This window comes from Ambystoma mexicanum, chromosome 4q, assembly GCF_040938575.1.
Source record: "Ambystoma mexicanum isolate Mex_15411 chromosome 4q, UKY_AmexF1_1, whole genome shotgun sequence".
NCBI classification, from domain to species: domain Eukaryota; kingdom Metazoa; phylum Chordata; class Amphibia; order Caudata; family Ambystomatidae; genus Ambystoma; species Ambystoma mexicanum.
The window spans coordinates 178,460,129-178,474,286 of NC_090928.1; the positions used below are offsets into that span (position 1 = coordinate 178,460,129).

The following is a 14,158-nucleotide window of genomic DNA, read 5'->3' on the forward strand; positions in this document are numbered from 1 at the left end:
TTGGAGCTGCGCCCATAGCTTTGTGATCTGTGTTCAAGGACAGTGACATTCAAGAGAGACAAGACAAACTCTCACTTGCAAACCTTCAGAGGTTTTAATTCACCATAAACATTCACAGGGCAGACCGGAAAACGTGATTCTGCAGTAAGAGCAACCTTTTTAAGGAAGATGCATCAGGCGAATGCATGTTTGTATGCTTCTTTGAAGGGTACTCACTTGCTGCATTTTTTTTTTATAGAGAAAACTGCACTAAAAAAAATGAAATTGAAAAAGGAATTATTGTCAGTGGGAAACTGAAGGAAAAAAAAACTAAAACCCATGACAAAATGTGTTTCTCCTCTTTCCAGAAGCTTGTGATTGAGGATTCTGCTTCGACGCGCTGCCGAGTTTGGCTGAACTGGAGTGATTTGCGCCAGATCAGGCTATCTTGATTGTTTTGCGAAGCCAGGATTGTAATTCATATCTTCTCATTCCAAAAATAGACTGGTCAGTCAGGAAGGAAGCAGAGAGAGAGAGAGAGATAGAAAGGATGAAGTGGATAGACAGGATGGATGGAAAGAAGGGTACGAGGTAACAGGATGGAAGGTTAGATACCCAGACATGTAGGAGGGATGGGAGGGTAGCTAGAAAAGTGGGAACTATAGCAGACTGAAGGATACATGCTTAGGAAGGATGGGGTAGATTATAAGAATAGCTAGAAAGAAAGGATGTCGCTAGACAAATAGATGGAGGGGTGAAACAAAGACAGCTACAACGAATTCAAGGGTAGATGAGGGGTAAGGACAGATAACAGAGAATGGATAGACCGATCTTAAGGATGGACTGCCCGAAAGGAAAACATAGGAAGGATGAAGAGATTAGAAGTACAGACAGAAAGGATGCGTGCAGGGAAGAATAAAGGATAGGCTCTGTGTAGACAGTCATGGCATTTACACAATGTACTTTCTGTATAAGCGCCTAATACAGGCCCAATAAATAAATAAATAAATAAATAAATAAACACTGCTACTATTCTAGAGACTGAGACAAGTGTATGCTTACTCTAGAACTATTACTTAAATTGTGTTAAATTGTGTCACGCTGGGCTGCATGACCCAGTCACTAGCACACTGAAAGCAATTGCCGTTAATAAAACGGCAACTACCTTACACATAACTGACCCGAATTTATTGTGAACGACAAAGATTACAAGACCTCTCTGGTCTCGAAACAATCTTCAGGTTCTGGGCGCATTAATTCCACCATTCCACGAGATGGCGCCAAATTCCAACAGTTCAGTCGTGCACTACAAGGAGCATGCCACTTAAAAAAGAAGTACGGGATCTACTGGGTTAATAAACGACTAAAACAAGGCGGGGCAAACGTGCGGGGCAAACGTGGCGTTTTAAGTTGCATTTCGTATTCCAATGTCCCTTTTAGAGGTTTTGCGAAGACTGCAATTAGATCTAGACAGGTAAACAGCACAGAGAGATGAGATGGGGGAGAGGGCTGGAACGAAAACATGCAACTAACCGAAAACAATCCTAATCGTAAAGCAACTAACCCAAAACAACCAATCACCAATGATCCCACAACACTGAAGAGCGACCCATACACAACTAGGGTCCCCTGCTCGGTCACAATTAAAAGGTGTATAGATCCTAACCATTGTCCCGGGAGGATAGTTCAGTGGCAACGTGTTCACCTTGGAAGCAAGATGCCACGAAACACAGGTTCGATCCCGGGTCCGCGCTTTGAAACCTCTGTGTATTTAAGCCGGTTATAAATACGCAACTAAGACAAAAAAAAATAACAATTATGCAAATGCAAATATTCCTGTAACAACGCCTCAATGCCAGCGGGCTGTGTGAGCGCTTTAAAAATGCAAATAAAAAATAAATAAAAATAAATAAAATTATAATAATACGAAAAGAGAAATAAAGGGGTGGTACCGAGCAAGTGCATCTGAGAAATATTTACAAATTATTAAGCCGGTTAAAACAGGTACAAAAAACTACCTCCTGCCTTCCTACTACAGGAAGGAAAAGACACTCGGGCCTCATTGCAAGTTTGGCAGAGTGGAAAAAAGTGGCTGTAATAACGTTACCACCACCGTTTTTAGTCATAACGGAATAACTGCTGTTTTGCACGCACCAACAAACTATAATTTACGGTGGATTTAACACTGGCAGAATTACCGTGTGGTAAATCTGACGATTTGTGGAGGAAAAGTGGCAGATTCAACTCCATCTTGTTGCTGTAGGTTTAAACTCCACTTTACCTGGATTTACCTTAAAAAAACACAAAAAACGGTGGATTTACTACGTGGTAATTCTGGCATCAGTAAATCAGCAAAAAATTCACATGGAGACCTAGGACTCACAAAATGGGGTGTTACTACAACTTATAATCGAGTGGTAATCCCACTGGACCAAGTGGCGGTAATGGTAATTGAGTTTGGGGGAAATTCGGCAGAATTACCACAAAACTCGAAACGAGGCCCTCAGAGTTAATGGATGTCCCTGCCCCTCCCCCTTCCTAGCGCACAAACACACAATGTTTTATCTGGCACAGTATAACATTGAAATTGTTAATCAAACGTACACAATCTGATCCTCTAAAGTTCTCACTTCAGCAAAGAGCAGCACAAGCAGAGTACAGGGAGCCACGCCGTGTGGGAATCTGCCAATATGGCTGCCTTCCTATTTAACGTCGAAGGCCGGGAGAGCACAGAGGCAGGAGCGCCAATGAAGAAATGGGCAGCAGTGATTACATTTCCCAAAACAAACCTGCAAAAGCTCCAATTGCTATTATGCATTGAAGTCCATTTTCTGCTCAAAACCTTCAGGAGACTTGGAGCTCAAGTTAACTGCCCCCGAAAGCAACAGCACGTTGAGCCATATAATGGCTGTCATTTTACGCAAAGGCCGAGGGCCCGATTCTCATCTTGGCGCAGTGAGCGTGCTAAATAGCACGACTCACTCCGCCATTTCTTGACGCCCAGGCACCACTGCTATTCTCATGTGGGCCTGGGCGTCTTCGCAAAGCACGACAATGCTTTCGCTGTAATCCGCCTGTTTCTAATGGAAAATCTCGCCAGCATTTTCGTTAAATAATGAGGGAATCGTTATTTAACGAAAATTCTGCTGAGATGAAAACAAAAATGCACGTGGTTTTTGGGTGTGCAGATGCTGACAGGTGGGTCCTGCACTGCATTTGTTTATCTTTATTTGCAGAACAATGCATACTGCCATCCATACAGATGGCAATATGCACTCTTCTGGAAACAAACATAAAAAAATGCAATGCTGGACCCACCTGTCACCATCTGCACACCCAAACAGCCGTGTGCTTCTTGTGGCACTCCTTTACATGTGCTTCTTGTGGCACTCCTCCTGTAAGACACCAATTTGGTACTGTACTTCAGCGCCAATTTCAAGTGCTTACGAAATTGGAGGAGTGCCACAAGAATAACCATGCAAAGACAGAGTTAACGAGAGTGCCGGTTGCTAGGTCGGTTTCCAGGCCTTCCTAGCAACCAGCACCCATATTCCTAAAGTGGCGGAATCATTCTGACTTCGGAAGATTGCGCCACCTTCAGAATAGGGTGCAATTACCGAAAATGTCATTGGCCCTTTTTACGATTTTTTCGGAAATTACCACCAACTTGAGAATCGGGCCCTCAGTGGTCCTTAAATTCGGAAATGTCAAGGCACTCTATCTGTGCATAAGACCAGGCACTTTACACTCCATTCGGTTTGTTCATCAGATGGGCACTTTACACTCCGTTCTACCCGTGCATCAGACTGGGTACTTTACACTCAGTTCTATCTGTGCATCAACTCGGGCACTTTACACTCCATTCTATCTGTGCCTCAGACTGGGCAATTTACCCTCCGTTCTATCTGTGCATAAGACCAGGCACTTAAGACTCTGTTCTATTTGTGCATAGATAGGTAGGTACATTGGTACATATTGTGCAAAACAGGAAAAAACAAGAAGCAAAATGCGACTGAAAACTTACTCATTCCAAATTCCGTTTTCAATGCCTGCCATGTGACGAAGTGCCATGTTTAAGCTACGTTAGGTGGGGAGCAGGAGACTCTGGGGGTACGGGAAGCCACACACTCAGTGGTGTGACCACTGGAGGAAGCATATTGGAGGATTCCCTGGAGTCTACCGTCCCTCCCCAACCTCGTATTCAGGGGGGCCTCCATGAAGGTTGAAAACCCAGGGATGTGGACGATTCTTGCCAGTCCGGTAATGAAGTAGCCTTCAACACGTATTTCGGATATACTTCCTTCGCAGCATTATGTTTTGAAGTTTTCCTTTGAAGTTGTAAAGAAATTACCTTGACCCAGGAGGGGCTTGCCAAAATGGATGCCAGCCCAAGAACGTCAACCAAAATACTGGGAGGGCGAGAAAGGTAATCCTAACTCATCTCGTAGGGAGGGGTGGGAGTGCAGAAAACCCACATCGTCTGGTTTCTCCCTTCCACACCCTTCAATGTTTTGTTTATTATTTAGACCCTTCCTGGAGACTTCTGGTCACAGAAAGGCTGAAAAGGCCCCTCCTGCTTTGCTGTACCCCCATCAACCGATAGCGCTTCTTGTTACATAATGAATGAGTCTGAGTGTTTAGGTGATCCTATGTCGTCACAGTCTGCCCATCACTGCGATAAACCCCATGAATGCAGTAGTTAAACAGAAAGCAGACAGAAAATATGAATTTTTGCGCCTAATGACAGCAGCCATTTTCCATGAAATTTCATGGAGTCCAGCAAGAGGCCAACTACATGCTGCTGTCAGAGGCAACCAAGGATTCCATATCGAGCCATGCATCACCAAGAGCTGCACCGTTTGGGGCAGTAACAAGCGCAGCATAAAAGAACACATCACATGCCGAAACATCATTAGAGGTCACCCAACAAAGAGGAAACGTAAGGGGGTGTGGGATATATTTACCCACTCAGCAGTACTTCCCCACATCACCAAGATGCGCATCTGCAGTCACCAGCGAAATGGCTCCGCTGGCTCCTGGGAGCACCATGGCCTCAAAACTGTGTTTTGCAAAGCAAAACAAAAAGATGGCTACACCATCTTGCCAAGCCCATATTGCGCAGGATGGAACAAGGGGGCGCACTGAGGAAGCCTGCCAGTGTGTTCTTACATATACAAAAGAAATAGAGTGAAAAACCAGCACTGCTTTACTGCCAGCCCAAAGTTCCATGGAAATATGGAATTGTTCAAATTTACAAATGATGCCGCTCTGAGGCTCTTTTTCCTCTGATTCCTTATCACAATATTTTATTAATAAGACCCTGCCATGCTTATCCACATTCACATTGTGCTTCAGCAGAAGAAAGCATTACCCTGAATGTCAGGCTGTGTCAGACCAAGGCTGGGAAAATAACAAAAGCTTTCCTTCAGCCATATGGAAAAGCACGTGTCTTTGTGCTACAAATAAACCCTGCAAAAGAAATCATAGCTCTGTGCACATGCCAATTTCAGGAGACCTTTGCCTTGTACAGACTGTTGTGTAAAATAAGCTGGTTACAGCTACAGAACAACATTGGAAAGTAGATGGAAGAGAAATCCCAGCAGTATTTACCATGTGTCAAAAATGGGCTTGTGCCAACCAGAAAAAAAATGCCTGTTTTAAAAATTACCATGTTGAACAAAAACTTGTCCGTGCCTAGCTACGTAAAGGGGTTTGTTGCTGTGGAATATATAGGGGATGTTTCATCCAACAGGTTTGTTTTGATACAGGACAAAATAAAAGAAAATAAATCTGTTACACTGCATGGGCTGGATTTTCCAAGCTACACAAACAGGTTTTTCCTGTTGGTCAGAGCTAAGGCTTCCCCCAAATGGAGCCACCATAAACTTCCAGGACACGAAAGTGATAATTGCTAGTTTGGAAAACTTTGACTGACCAAGACAAAGAAACTTCACATACTAATCAGACTTGGGTCTGGGCTGAGCCATTTTACAATGGAACTTCCAGAACACGGATGTGTGAAGTGAAAAATCACACCTACTGGTGACTTCTACAGGAAGCTTCAAAGGCAATCTCTGTGACAACCCTGGATTTAGGACGGGTAGCTTGGAAGCTATGCCCGTATATATGGGGAACAATACTGAACATTTGTTTCCAAAGTCTATTTTATGAATAAAACTTGTAAGATTTTTATCTTTGCAACCAGACTTTGCAGAAATGTAAAAAATTAACAGCTTTAATGTAATTTCGTGGGTTTTCATTTAAGAAATGGCAGCCTTCACTCCCACGTTGGGAATAGAAACGGCAAAAAAGTGGATATTCTGAGTAAAGGGTACCAGGTGCAATTGTAAAATGTAATAGAGAGATGCCTATTAATAATCTAGTTTTACAAAGGTAGCGGGCGCCCCTCTCTCGCAAGAACAGACATGATAACCTGTTCAGTGGTTATTAACCACTTGAGAGTTCGCAGCCACTGCTTTTACTCACTGTGCCTTTCACAGATGGGAAATATCCATTTGCATATCAGTCTTTGTCCTGCCCAGGGGCAGTCCAGCACCGAAATACAATGGCAATTCCAATCTGAACGAGAGTACCACCAGCAACCCCATACACGTGTTTCACCCTTGTTGGGGATCATCAGTGAGGTGAAGCTGATGCCTCTCTAAGCACAGTGAGAGGGAGACCACGTCTGGTTGCCCCCAGGAGACCTAGGGTTACCAATCCCAGGTTCCTTAAAAAAAAAAAAAAGGTCTCCTGGGGGCAACCAGACGTGGTCTCCCTCTCACTGTGCTTAGAGAGGCATCAGCTTCACCTCACTGATGATCCCCAACAAGGGTGAAACACGTGTATGGGGTTGCTGGTGGTACTCTCGTTCAGATTGGAATTTCCATTGTATTTCGGTGCTGGACTGCCCCTGGGCAGGACAAAGACTGATATGCAAATTGATATTTCCCATCTGTGAAAGGCACAGTGAGTAAAAGCAGTGGCTGCGAACTCTCAAGTGGTTAATAACCACTGAACAGGTTATCATGTCTGTTCTTCCGAGAGAGGGGCGCCCGCTACCTTTGTAAAACTATTAATAATCTATATACATGTGTAAAGTTGTAGAATTTTAAGTAATATAATTCTCACTGAAAAGGGTGAAAAACTGGTAGAAGGGCGAAACAAGGTCCTACCATCGTGCGGATTGGACTGCTATGCTCTACCTGCAATATGCAATCTGCCCATGTGATTGGGTGGTCTGGCAAGGACGACCAAACGTGGGCCAAGAATGAACAAAAACCCATGATAAAGAAAATCCACCAAAAAGACCATTCTCTAAAGCATTTCCAGTACCTCGATATCTGGCAAACAAGATCTTAATTCATCCCACTAAGAAGCCAATGGCTAAGAGGAAGAATAAGGCGGAGGCAAACAGACATCGAAATAAGTTAAACACTTGAGACCCAAAGGACTTTTGAAGTGTCCGTCGCAAGGGCTGGCCGCACTCCACCATCAACCCCTTCCCTGTCCTAATACCTTTCCTGCCTCGTCATGCTCGTTTCTCTCTTACCCTCTCGTTTGCACACCACCTTTCTCCCCCTGGTTTCTGTTTTGTCCTCCACACCGTAGCTTTCTTCTCCCACATTGCTCATTTTATCTGTACATTGTCAACTGCTCATGCAAAAGGTAACGAATCGAAGGCAGGAATAAAAACAGTACATACACATGAGGAAAAGGTGATTTCAGAACATATATCAAAGACATTTCGCTCTTAAGCTTGATGGTTGCACAAATACCAAGGAAACATTATCCATGTGTGTGTGGCACTCCCTGCCGCCCCACTTGCCTGACAGCAAGATAGCTTCAGCATTTACCAGAGCCGGGTCTCCCCGATTGCTGGCTATCTGTAAATCAAGGACTCCTCCAATTGCGGGTATTATTGGTCCACACAGTGCTACCACTAACAGTACTGGCCCGTCCACAGTATCATGCCACAAAAGCCAAACCTGAGACATCAAACAGCCAGACCGGGCACTACCTGATGCAACAAATACCCAAAGTCACACTTGCTTTTATACAAATATATCAATATAAAGCAAACTGAATCTGGAGCAAAGCTGCCACAGAAACCCAACCGCACATGCCTTGTCTTACATGTTGGTGTCACTGGTCAACCTCCACAGACAGATAAATAAGGGTTGAGGTTTGCAGCAGCAACACTAGTGGGATCAGATAAGGGGTGTGAATGGTAATGTGGACGAGGGGATTTTGCCCGTTTGATGCTGTACGAAAGTCTCAACTGGAGCCCCGACTTCAAACGGGTTACTAATTATGTCATATTAAAAGCATTATTTAAAAGAAAGCTGGAACGTTGGGACTGGTCTAACAATTATACTCGATTATCAACTCGGAGAACATATCAATATGCAGGGGAGTTGCTAGGTCTGGAAAAGACCCGGGGCTAAGCTGATGTCGGAACTGTTGGGACTGGTGGCTAGCTAGTCTTTTGGCTGTAGCTCCTGAGATTCTATCCAGGGCTACAACCAAAAGATCAGGGGCTATAGCACCCTTGCCCCCCCCCCCTTAGCAACGCCCCTGCGAATATGTGTCCAATGTGTCGCATATCTATTTATGCCTGCAACCCTACCTACTGCAATGCCCCAGACCGGCGGTTCGCAGCCTGGTGCTCAGACTGCGTAAAAACCATCTTCCTCTATTAGTCTTCCAGGGGGCCGGGTTAAAAATAGCCCTGGATCAACTAATTTACGGTATATGTAAATTGACAGGCTGTATTGAGACAACCAAACACGTGTTCACAGAATGTAGCCTCCTGGGAATTATCTATATGACTATACTCGGGGGCTATTTATTTATTGAAATTTAGTATCGAAAGATTACTCCTAGTAGTAAAGAAGCCCTGAATATATACCACTTCAATTGACTATGCCCTCATGGCTAATATTGCAGCATCATGCAGCAAAAACTCTGTACTCAAATAGGGCTATTATCCACAATTGTATTATTTTACATAATTTTATGAAGTTTTAGGTAACCATAGGCATTTTTAAGCACTCTATGTGATTTCAAGAAATTCAGTGCTTGATTTATGGGCTGCAATGTTACCTTCTGAAGAGCAAGCCTATAGCAAAGTACTCGAAAGATCGAGCACTAGCGAGTGGCCTAATGAAGATGAAGTTGCAGCTGAAGTTGATAGAAGTTTTATGAATTTTATGACCTGCCTATGAGTAATGAATGAATGAATATGTGATTTAAAATTTTAAATTTAAATAGTATATTGAACTGAACGGTATGCTATGCAAAATCGAATAATATGAAATTGAATAATATGTGCTTTTGTAAAGATTCTTTGTAATCAAATAAATATTAAATACAAATAAAATTATTATTATTATTATTATGGTATTTATTGAGCATGTTTGTTTGATTGCCTAATCTACAGCTCTGATGAACTTAATTTTTCCCACATAAATATACAAAGTTACGTGGATTCAGTCTTGATTCTGTGCTTACATGCTAAGTGGATCCTACTGCACCACCTGCTGCCCCCAGAAGAATCCCGGCAACTGTGGGTGGAGGCATCCACCAGTTCGGGACTCGCAGGGACACCCTCTTGCCAGCCCGTCACTAGTTCAGTGCATGGGTGTAATTTTAGGGAGGGACAGGGGTGTCTGTCCCCCCCAACTTTCATGGCACACCATTTTGTCCCCATTCATTTGGCTGGGGCATCTTTTCTTCAGATGTCATGTCTCCCCCAACATTTTCAGCAAAGTTACTCCACTGGTTCAGTGGTCCCATGGGCGAGTCCCTGCCTAGCCCCCAGGAGAGGGATACCGCAAGCGCTAAAACAGAGGTGGCATTAGAGACTCTTCTGTCTCCCTCCAGGTCTCAATGCCCACCTACAGACCTGGTGGATGCTTCGCCACAAGTTTAATAGGAAAGTCAAAACATCATGCAAGTAGAATAACACTGCATCAGCCATCGTGGACGCAGCACAGCGCGCACGACCACTGTGCAGGCAACTTTTCTTAGGTACATCATAGGTCGTAATGCTTGAATAACAACCGGAGGATTAAAATCTATGGAAGCAAATGGAATAGCTTTACAAAATCACTTTTGAGTGGATGATAAATGTGGAGGTCCCTCTCCCCTCCCGCCCCGAATGGGTGATGTGAATTGACAACTGACCCCATGGAGTTTAAGGAGTGGCACTACCTGGCTTCGTTTGCACTGCTGACAGATTTGGGTGGAGCCGGGTCGCTACCGATGGCAGCGGGGCGACCGACTGCAGAGCCGGAGTGGTTCCTCACCTCACGATTGCTGCGATGAGAAGAGAAACTTCAGGAAACAACATTGAGGGAGGAGTGCAAAGAGGGGTGGAGGAGCTGCTTTTTCAGTTCAATAAAAGAAAAGACGGTTAATTTGTCTCCTATGTTTCCAGTATGATATCTTAAAAATAAGCTTTAAAGGTTGTGCTTGTGAAATGCAATACAAAGAAAATACACTGGGTATATGTCAGAGTAAAATTTCCACCAATAGGGTTACATGTGATAACATCTTATGGAAAACCGATCTGGGTAAAACAGAGTCTGAAAGCAGTGAACACCTACCGTTCAGGCAAAAACTGCTTCAGTAGGGTTACCCGAGCAGACAGGACGGGGTAGGAGAGCAGCGGCATGGTGTGGGGTGATGGCGGGGAAAACAAGGCGATAGGTGGGCTAGACGAGGCCTGGGCAGCTACAGGGCCCCATACAAGAACAGTTCACTCGCCTCATGGTTGACAGTCTGGAGAGAAGGTAGAGCCGGGTGGGGGAAAGACTAAACGAGGCAGAGATGAGAGCGGATCCTCAATATGACAAATGAGGAGAGATAAGCTCTAGGTGGGGGTGGAAAGAGGAAGCAGGGACCAGGAAGTGGAATAGGGCTCGAAATTGGAAACTGGGATCGCCCCCGCTAAAGACAGAAAAAGTGAAAAAGGCAGCGCAGGGAAAGGATAGAAGCATATTCCAGCTACACACGGCGGGGCAAGGGAACAGAGAAAAGACGGAATCAACAAAGGTCGCTGAGAGCCAATGTTTCCACCAGCATGACAACGGTATCCGGTCATTGCATTGACAACCAAAGCATCGACAGCCAAACCATCTAATAAAAAGCATCTAATGTATTTTTGGGAGATGGTAAAGGGTTTAGTTTAATAAAAATGGGTTTTAAAGCTTAAAAAAGGGGGGTTGGCGGGGACCCCCATAATTTTCTTTTTTTTTTTAAATGCATTAGATGCTTTTTTTTTTTTTGCCAAGCCAATGGACTGGAGAGGAACAGCAACAGTACCTCTGAAGATACCCTGCCATATTTTCAGGGGGCAATCCAAAGGAGTAGCTGCAAGGCGCAGCAATGGGAGAGGACTAGTCAGCCCGAGGAGTGGGAGGTGAAGGCGGTTCTCCAGTCATACACATGCCCATCAGACAAGGGTATTTCTGCGTTTTACAAATGTTCATGGACACAAGCGCATGGTTACAGCACACAACACAAGGTAGGATGTTATGCGCAGAACTCATACAGGAAGCTGAAAGGAGAGAGAGTGGGACATGCAGGCCCCCATCCCGTTCACCCCCACACGGCCTGCATGCCATAGGTCTATGTGTTCAGCTGGTGGGATACTAGGGTGCATTGCAAATGAAAAATAATGCTGTGTACAGTGACATACTATGGATTGCCAAAAGAGGCAAGCGTTTTACCGTAGATTGGAATTTTGCCTAGAATTCTTTAAATTGTATAACCCCCTTAACATGAAGGAATTGGGCGCTTTGAAACACAATTTCTTGATGTATAAGCGCCTTAAAGGGCACAATAAATGAATATGAATTATTTGAGGTTGCGGTTACCACTGGGTTAACACAATTGGCATTGAATTTGCATTGTGATCAATGTCAACGCTGCCCCACAACACCACTATCTTAAACCTGCAAAAGCGCCCATTCAGTCATGGAGGTGTGGGGGAAGGGTAGGGTGAACCCCACTGTTGCAACAGCTGCCCGCGTCTAGTCGGATAACGTTCCATCTCCATTAGGCTGTAGTTGTGGAGAACGGGGAAGAAAGGGCGTTGTCATGGGAGAGGGTGCAAGCCAGTGCCTCCAACACATTTCCCTACACAAGCGGTCGGCTTTCTGAGAATGCAATACATTTGGGCGCCATATTGGAGGTGTTTTTCGAGCGGGAGGACTAGTTTCTGGCCAGTAGAAAGGGAGTGGGAAAAGAGATGCAGGCAGACAGGACATACATCCAGGCAACACTCTCTAAGCGGCTAGGCCATCCATCCTGTGCCGGTTTGTCCTCGGCTAGATTGAGAATCCTAAACCTTTTAAGTGGTTATTCATCTTATTAGAGTGTGGATCTTACACTGTATGTTAGTGAATAAGGTTGATTGGAAGAAATGGGCAGATATTTAAATGAATAACTTCCTTTTCCGTATCTGGAACAGGCGAAGTCATGACAGAGCTCTTCTTCACAAGAGCAAAGAGGTGCGCTTTGCTGCGTTTAGGACCGCAATGGGACACCTTTTCAAACTTGATTCCGGATTTAAAATATAAATGTATATCAAAAGAGGTGAGCTAAAAAACGATTTTACAGGAATCAGCTTTTGAAAGAAGAGTTGAAAAGAAACATTTTAACCGTCAAGTGTAACAATTGGCTCCACTATTGCAGGCAGAAGGACAGTCACCCCACCCAACGTGCAGGGAAACAGGCAAGCAGAACACGGATCGGACCGAGAAATGGACAAGCAGAGAAATGGACAAGCAGAACACGGGTGGGACTGAGAAATGGACAAGCAAATCATCCATGCGCTAGTGACTAGGACAAGGAAACAGACAAAACGGCCTCGAATGCACCCTCTGAGAGGTGCCCCACACCAGCGCCATGGTGGAGTGTCTGGAAATACCTGCACCCTTCTGGAGTCGGGATAATAAGTGGCTGATTGGGCGGGTCACTGTGGCAGCGAGGCACCTTTACTGGGCGGGGGCTGTTTCGCTGGGTACCTGTGTGTGAAAGACAGCAGAAGGACATGTTAAACGACAAGAAGAGATTTACTCCAATTATCCACATGTGCGGTACAGCAGTTGTTAAAACACCAGACTGTTTGTATTTCAGGAGCAAATACTTCAGCGCCTAGTCCTGCCCACCATGCAATGTGTATGGCACGCACTCGCCCCTTGGCGACATTTTTCACTTCTATGCTGAAAAATGCAACCTGTTAGGAAAGCTCAGCTAGGAAACAAGAAAAGCTTTCTCTGCTAAGAAACATACTTAATAATTGCTATTAATGGAGAACAATCATAAGATTCTAGGCAGAACGGTGCTTGTGTGGTGTTATTCGTTCATTTGCATGGAGCTTATGTATCTCAAAGGTCACCTCAGGTTTTCATTCATCCAGCATTGGCTAGAGTGTGAAAGAGAATGATTGGAAGAGAGGCACCCATGTAAAGTGTCAGTAGACCCCCGTTTGGAAAATGAACACTTAATAAAAAGCAATGACATCAGTCATGTGCTTTATGCCCGGTTCCTCTTACTTTCAAGCACTGCAATAAGAGGTGTTGTTATGCTGGCCCAATTTAATGGTACTCATTTTATTGACCTCTGTGAGGATGAAGGGCTGAGTCGGCCCTGCCAAGACTCAATCCTATACAGAGATGCCAAACATTTCTCCTCAATTATATTACAGTGCGTCTCTGCAGAGAAGGCGTTCACCCTGCCACACCTCACCCGACAATAATTGTGTCTCGAAACATATGTAACCAACTTAAGTTAAAAGTGCCTAGATACCCATGGGTTTTGTGCGCCATACAAAATAAATAAGGACCCCCTTTTGACTCTGTAGCTGTGTAACGGGGGTATAAGGTATCTGGTCTTTCCATCTAACACCTTTCCATCGAATACTTTTGCATCAAAAATTATTAATTGACTGCCTTTCCATCGAAAAGCATTTTCATTGAATAATTTTTTATGGTTAATTTCGATTGATAGGGTTAGGGTTAGATTTAGGGTTAGATTAAGGGTAAGATTCAGGGTTAGGGTTGGAGATAGTGTTAGATTAAGGGTTAGATTAGGGTTAAGAGGGGGTGGGCTTCGGGAGCTGGGGGAAGAACCCCCCCAATATACAAAAAAACCCTTTAAAACGTTACAA

General features: G+C 44.4%; 1 protein-coding gene across 5 annotated transcripts in view; it reads right to left on the reverse strand.

The window, feature by feature from the left end:
* MAP3K4 (mitogen-activated protein kinase kinase kinase 4) overlaps positions 1–14,158 on the reverse strand; it is a 516,131-nt gene that overhangs the window by 66,736 nt on the left and 435,237 nt on the right. For 3 of the 5 annotated variants that reach the window (XM_069607700.1, XM_069607696.1, XM_069607698.1), the window contains exons 16-17: positions 12,917–13,013; positions 10,195–10,299 (exon numbers count right to left, since the gene is read on the reverse strand). In XM_069607700.1, the coding sequence (XP_069463801.1) occupies positions 10,195–10,299; positions 12,917–13,013 (202 nt within the window). The remainder of the gene's footprint in view (positions 1–10,194; positions 10,300–12,916; positions 13,014–14,158) is intronic. The other 2 variants (XM_069607697.1, XM_069607699.1) reach the window with 1 other exon arrangement.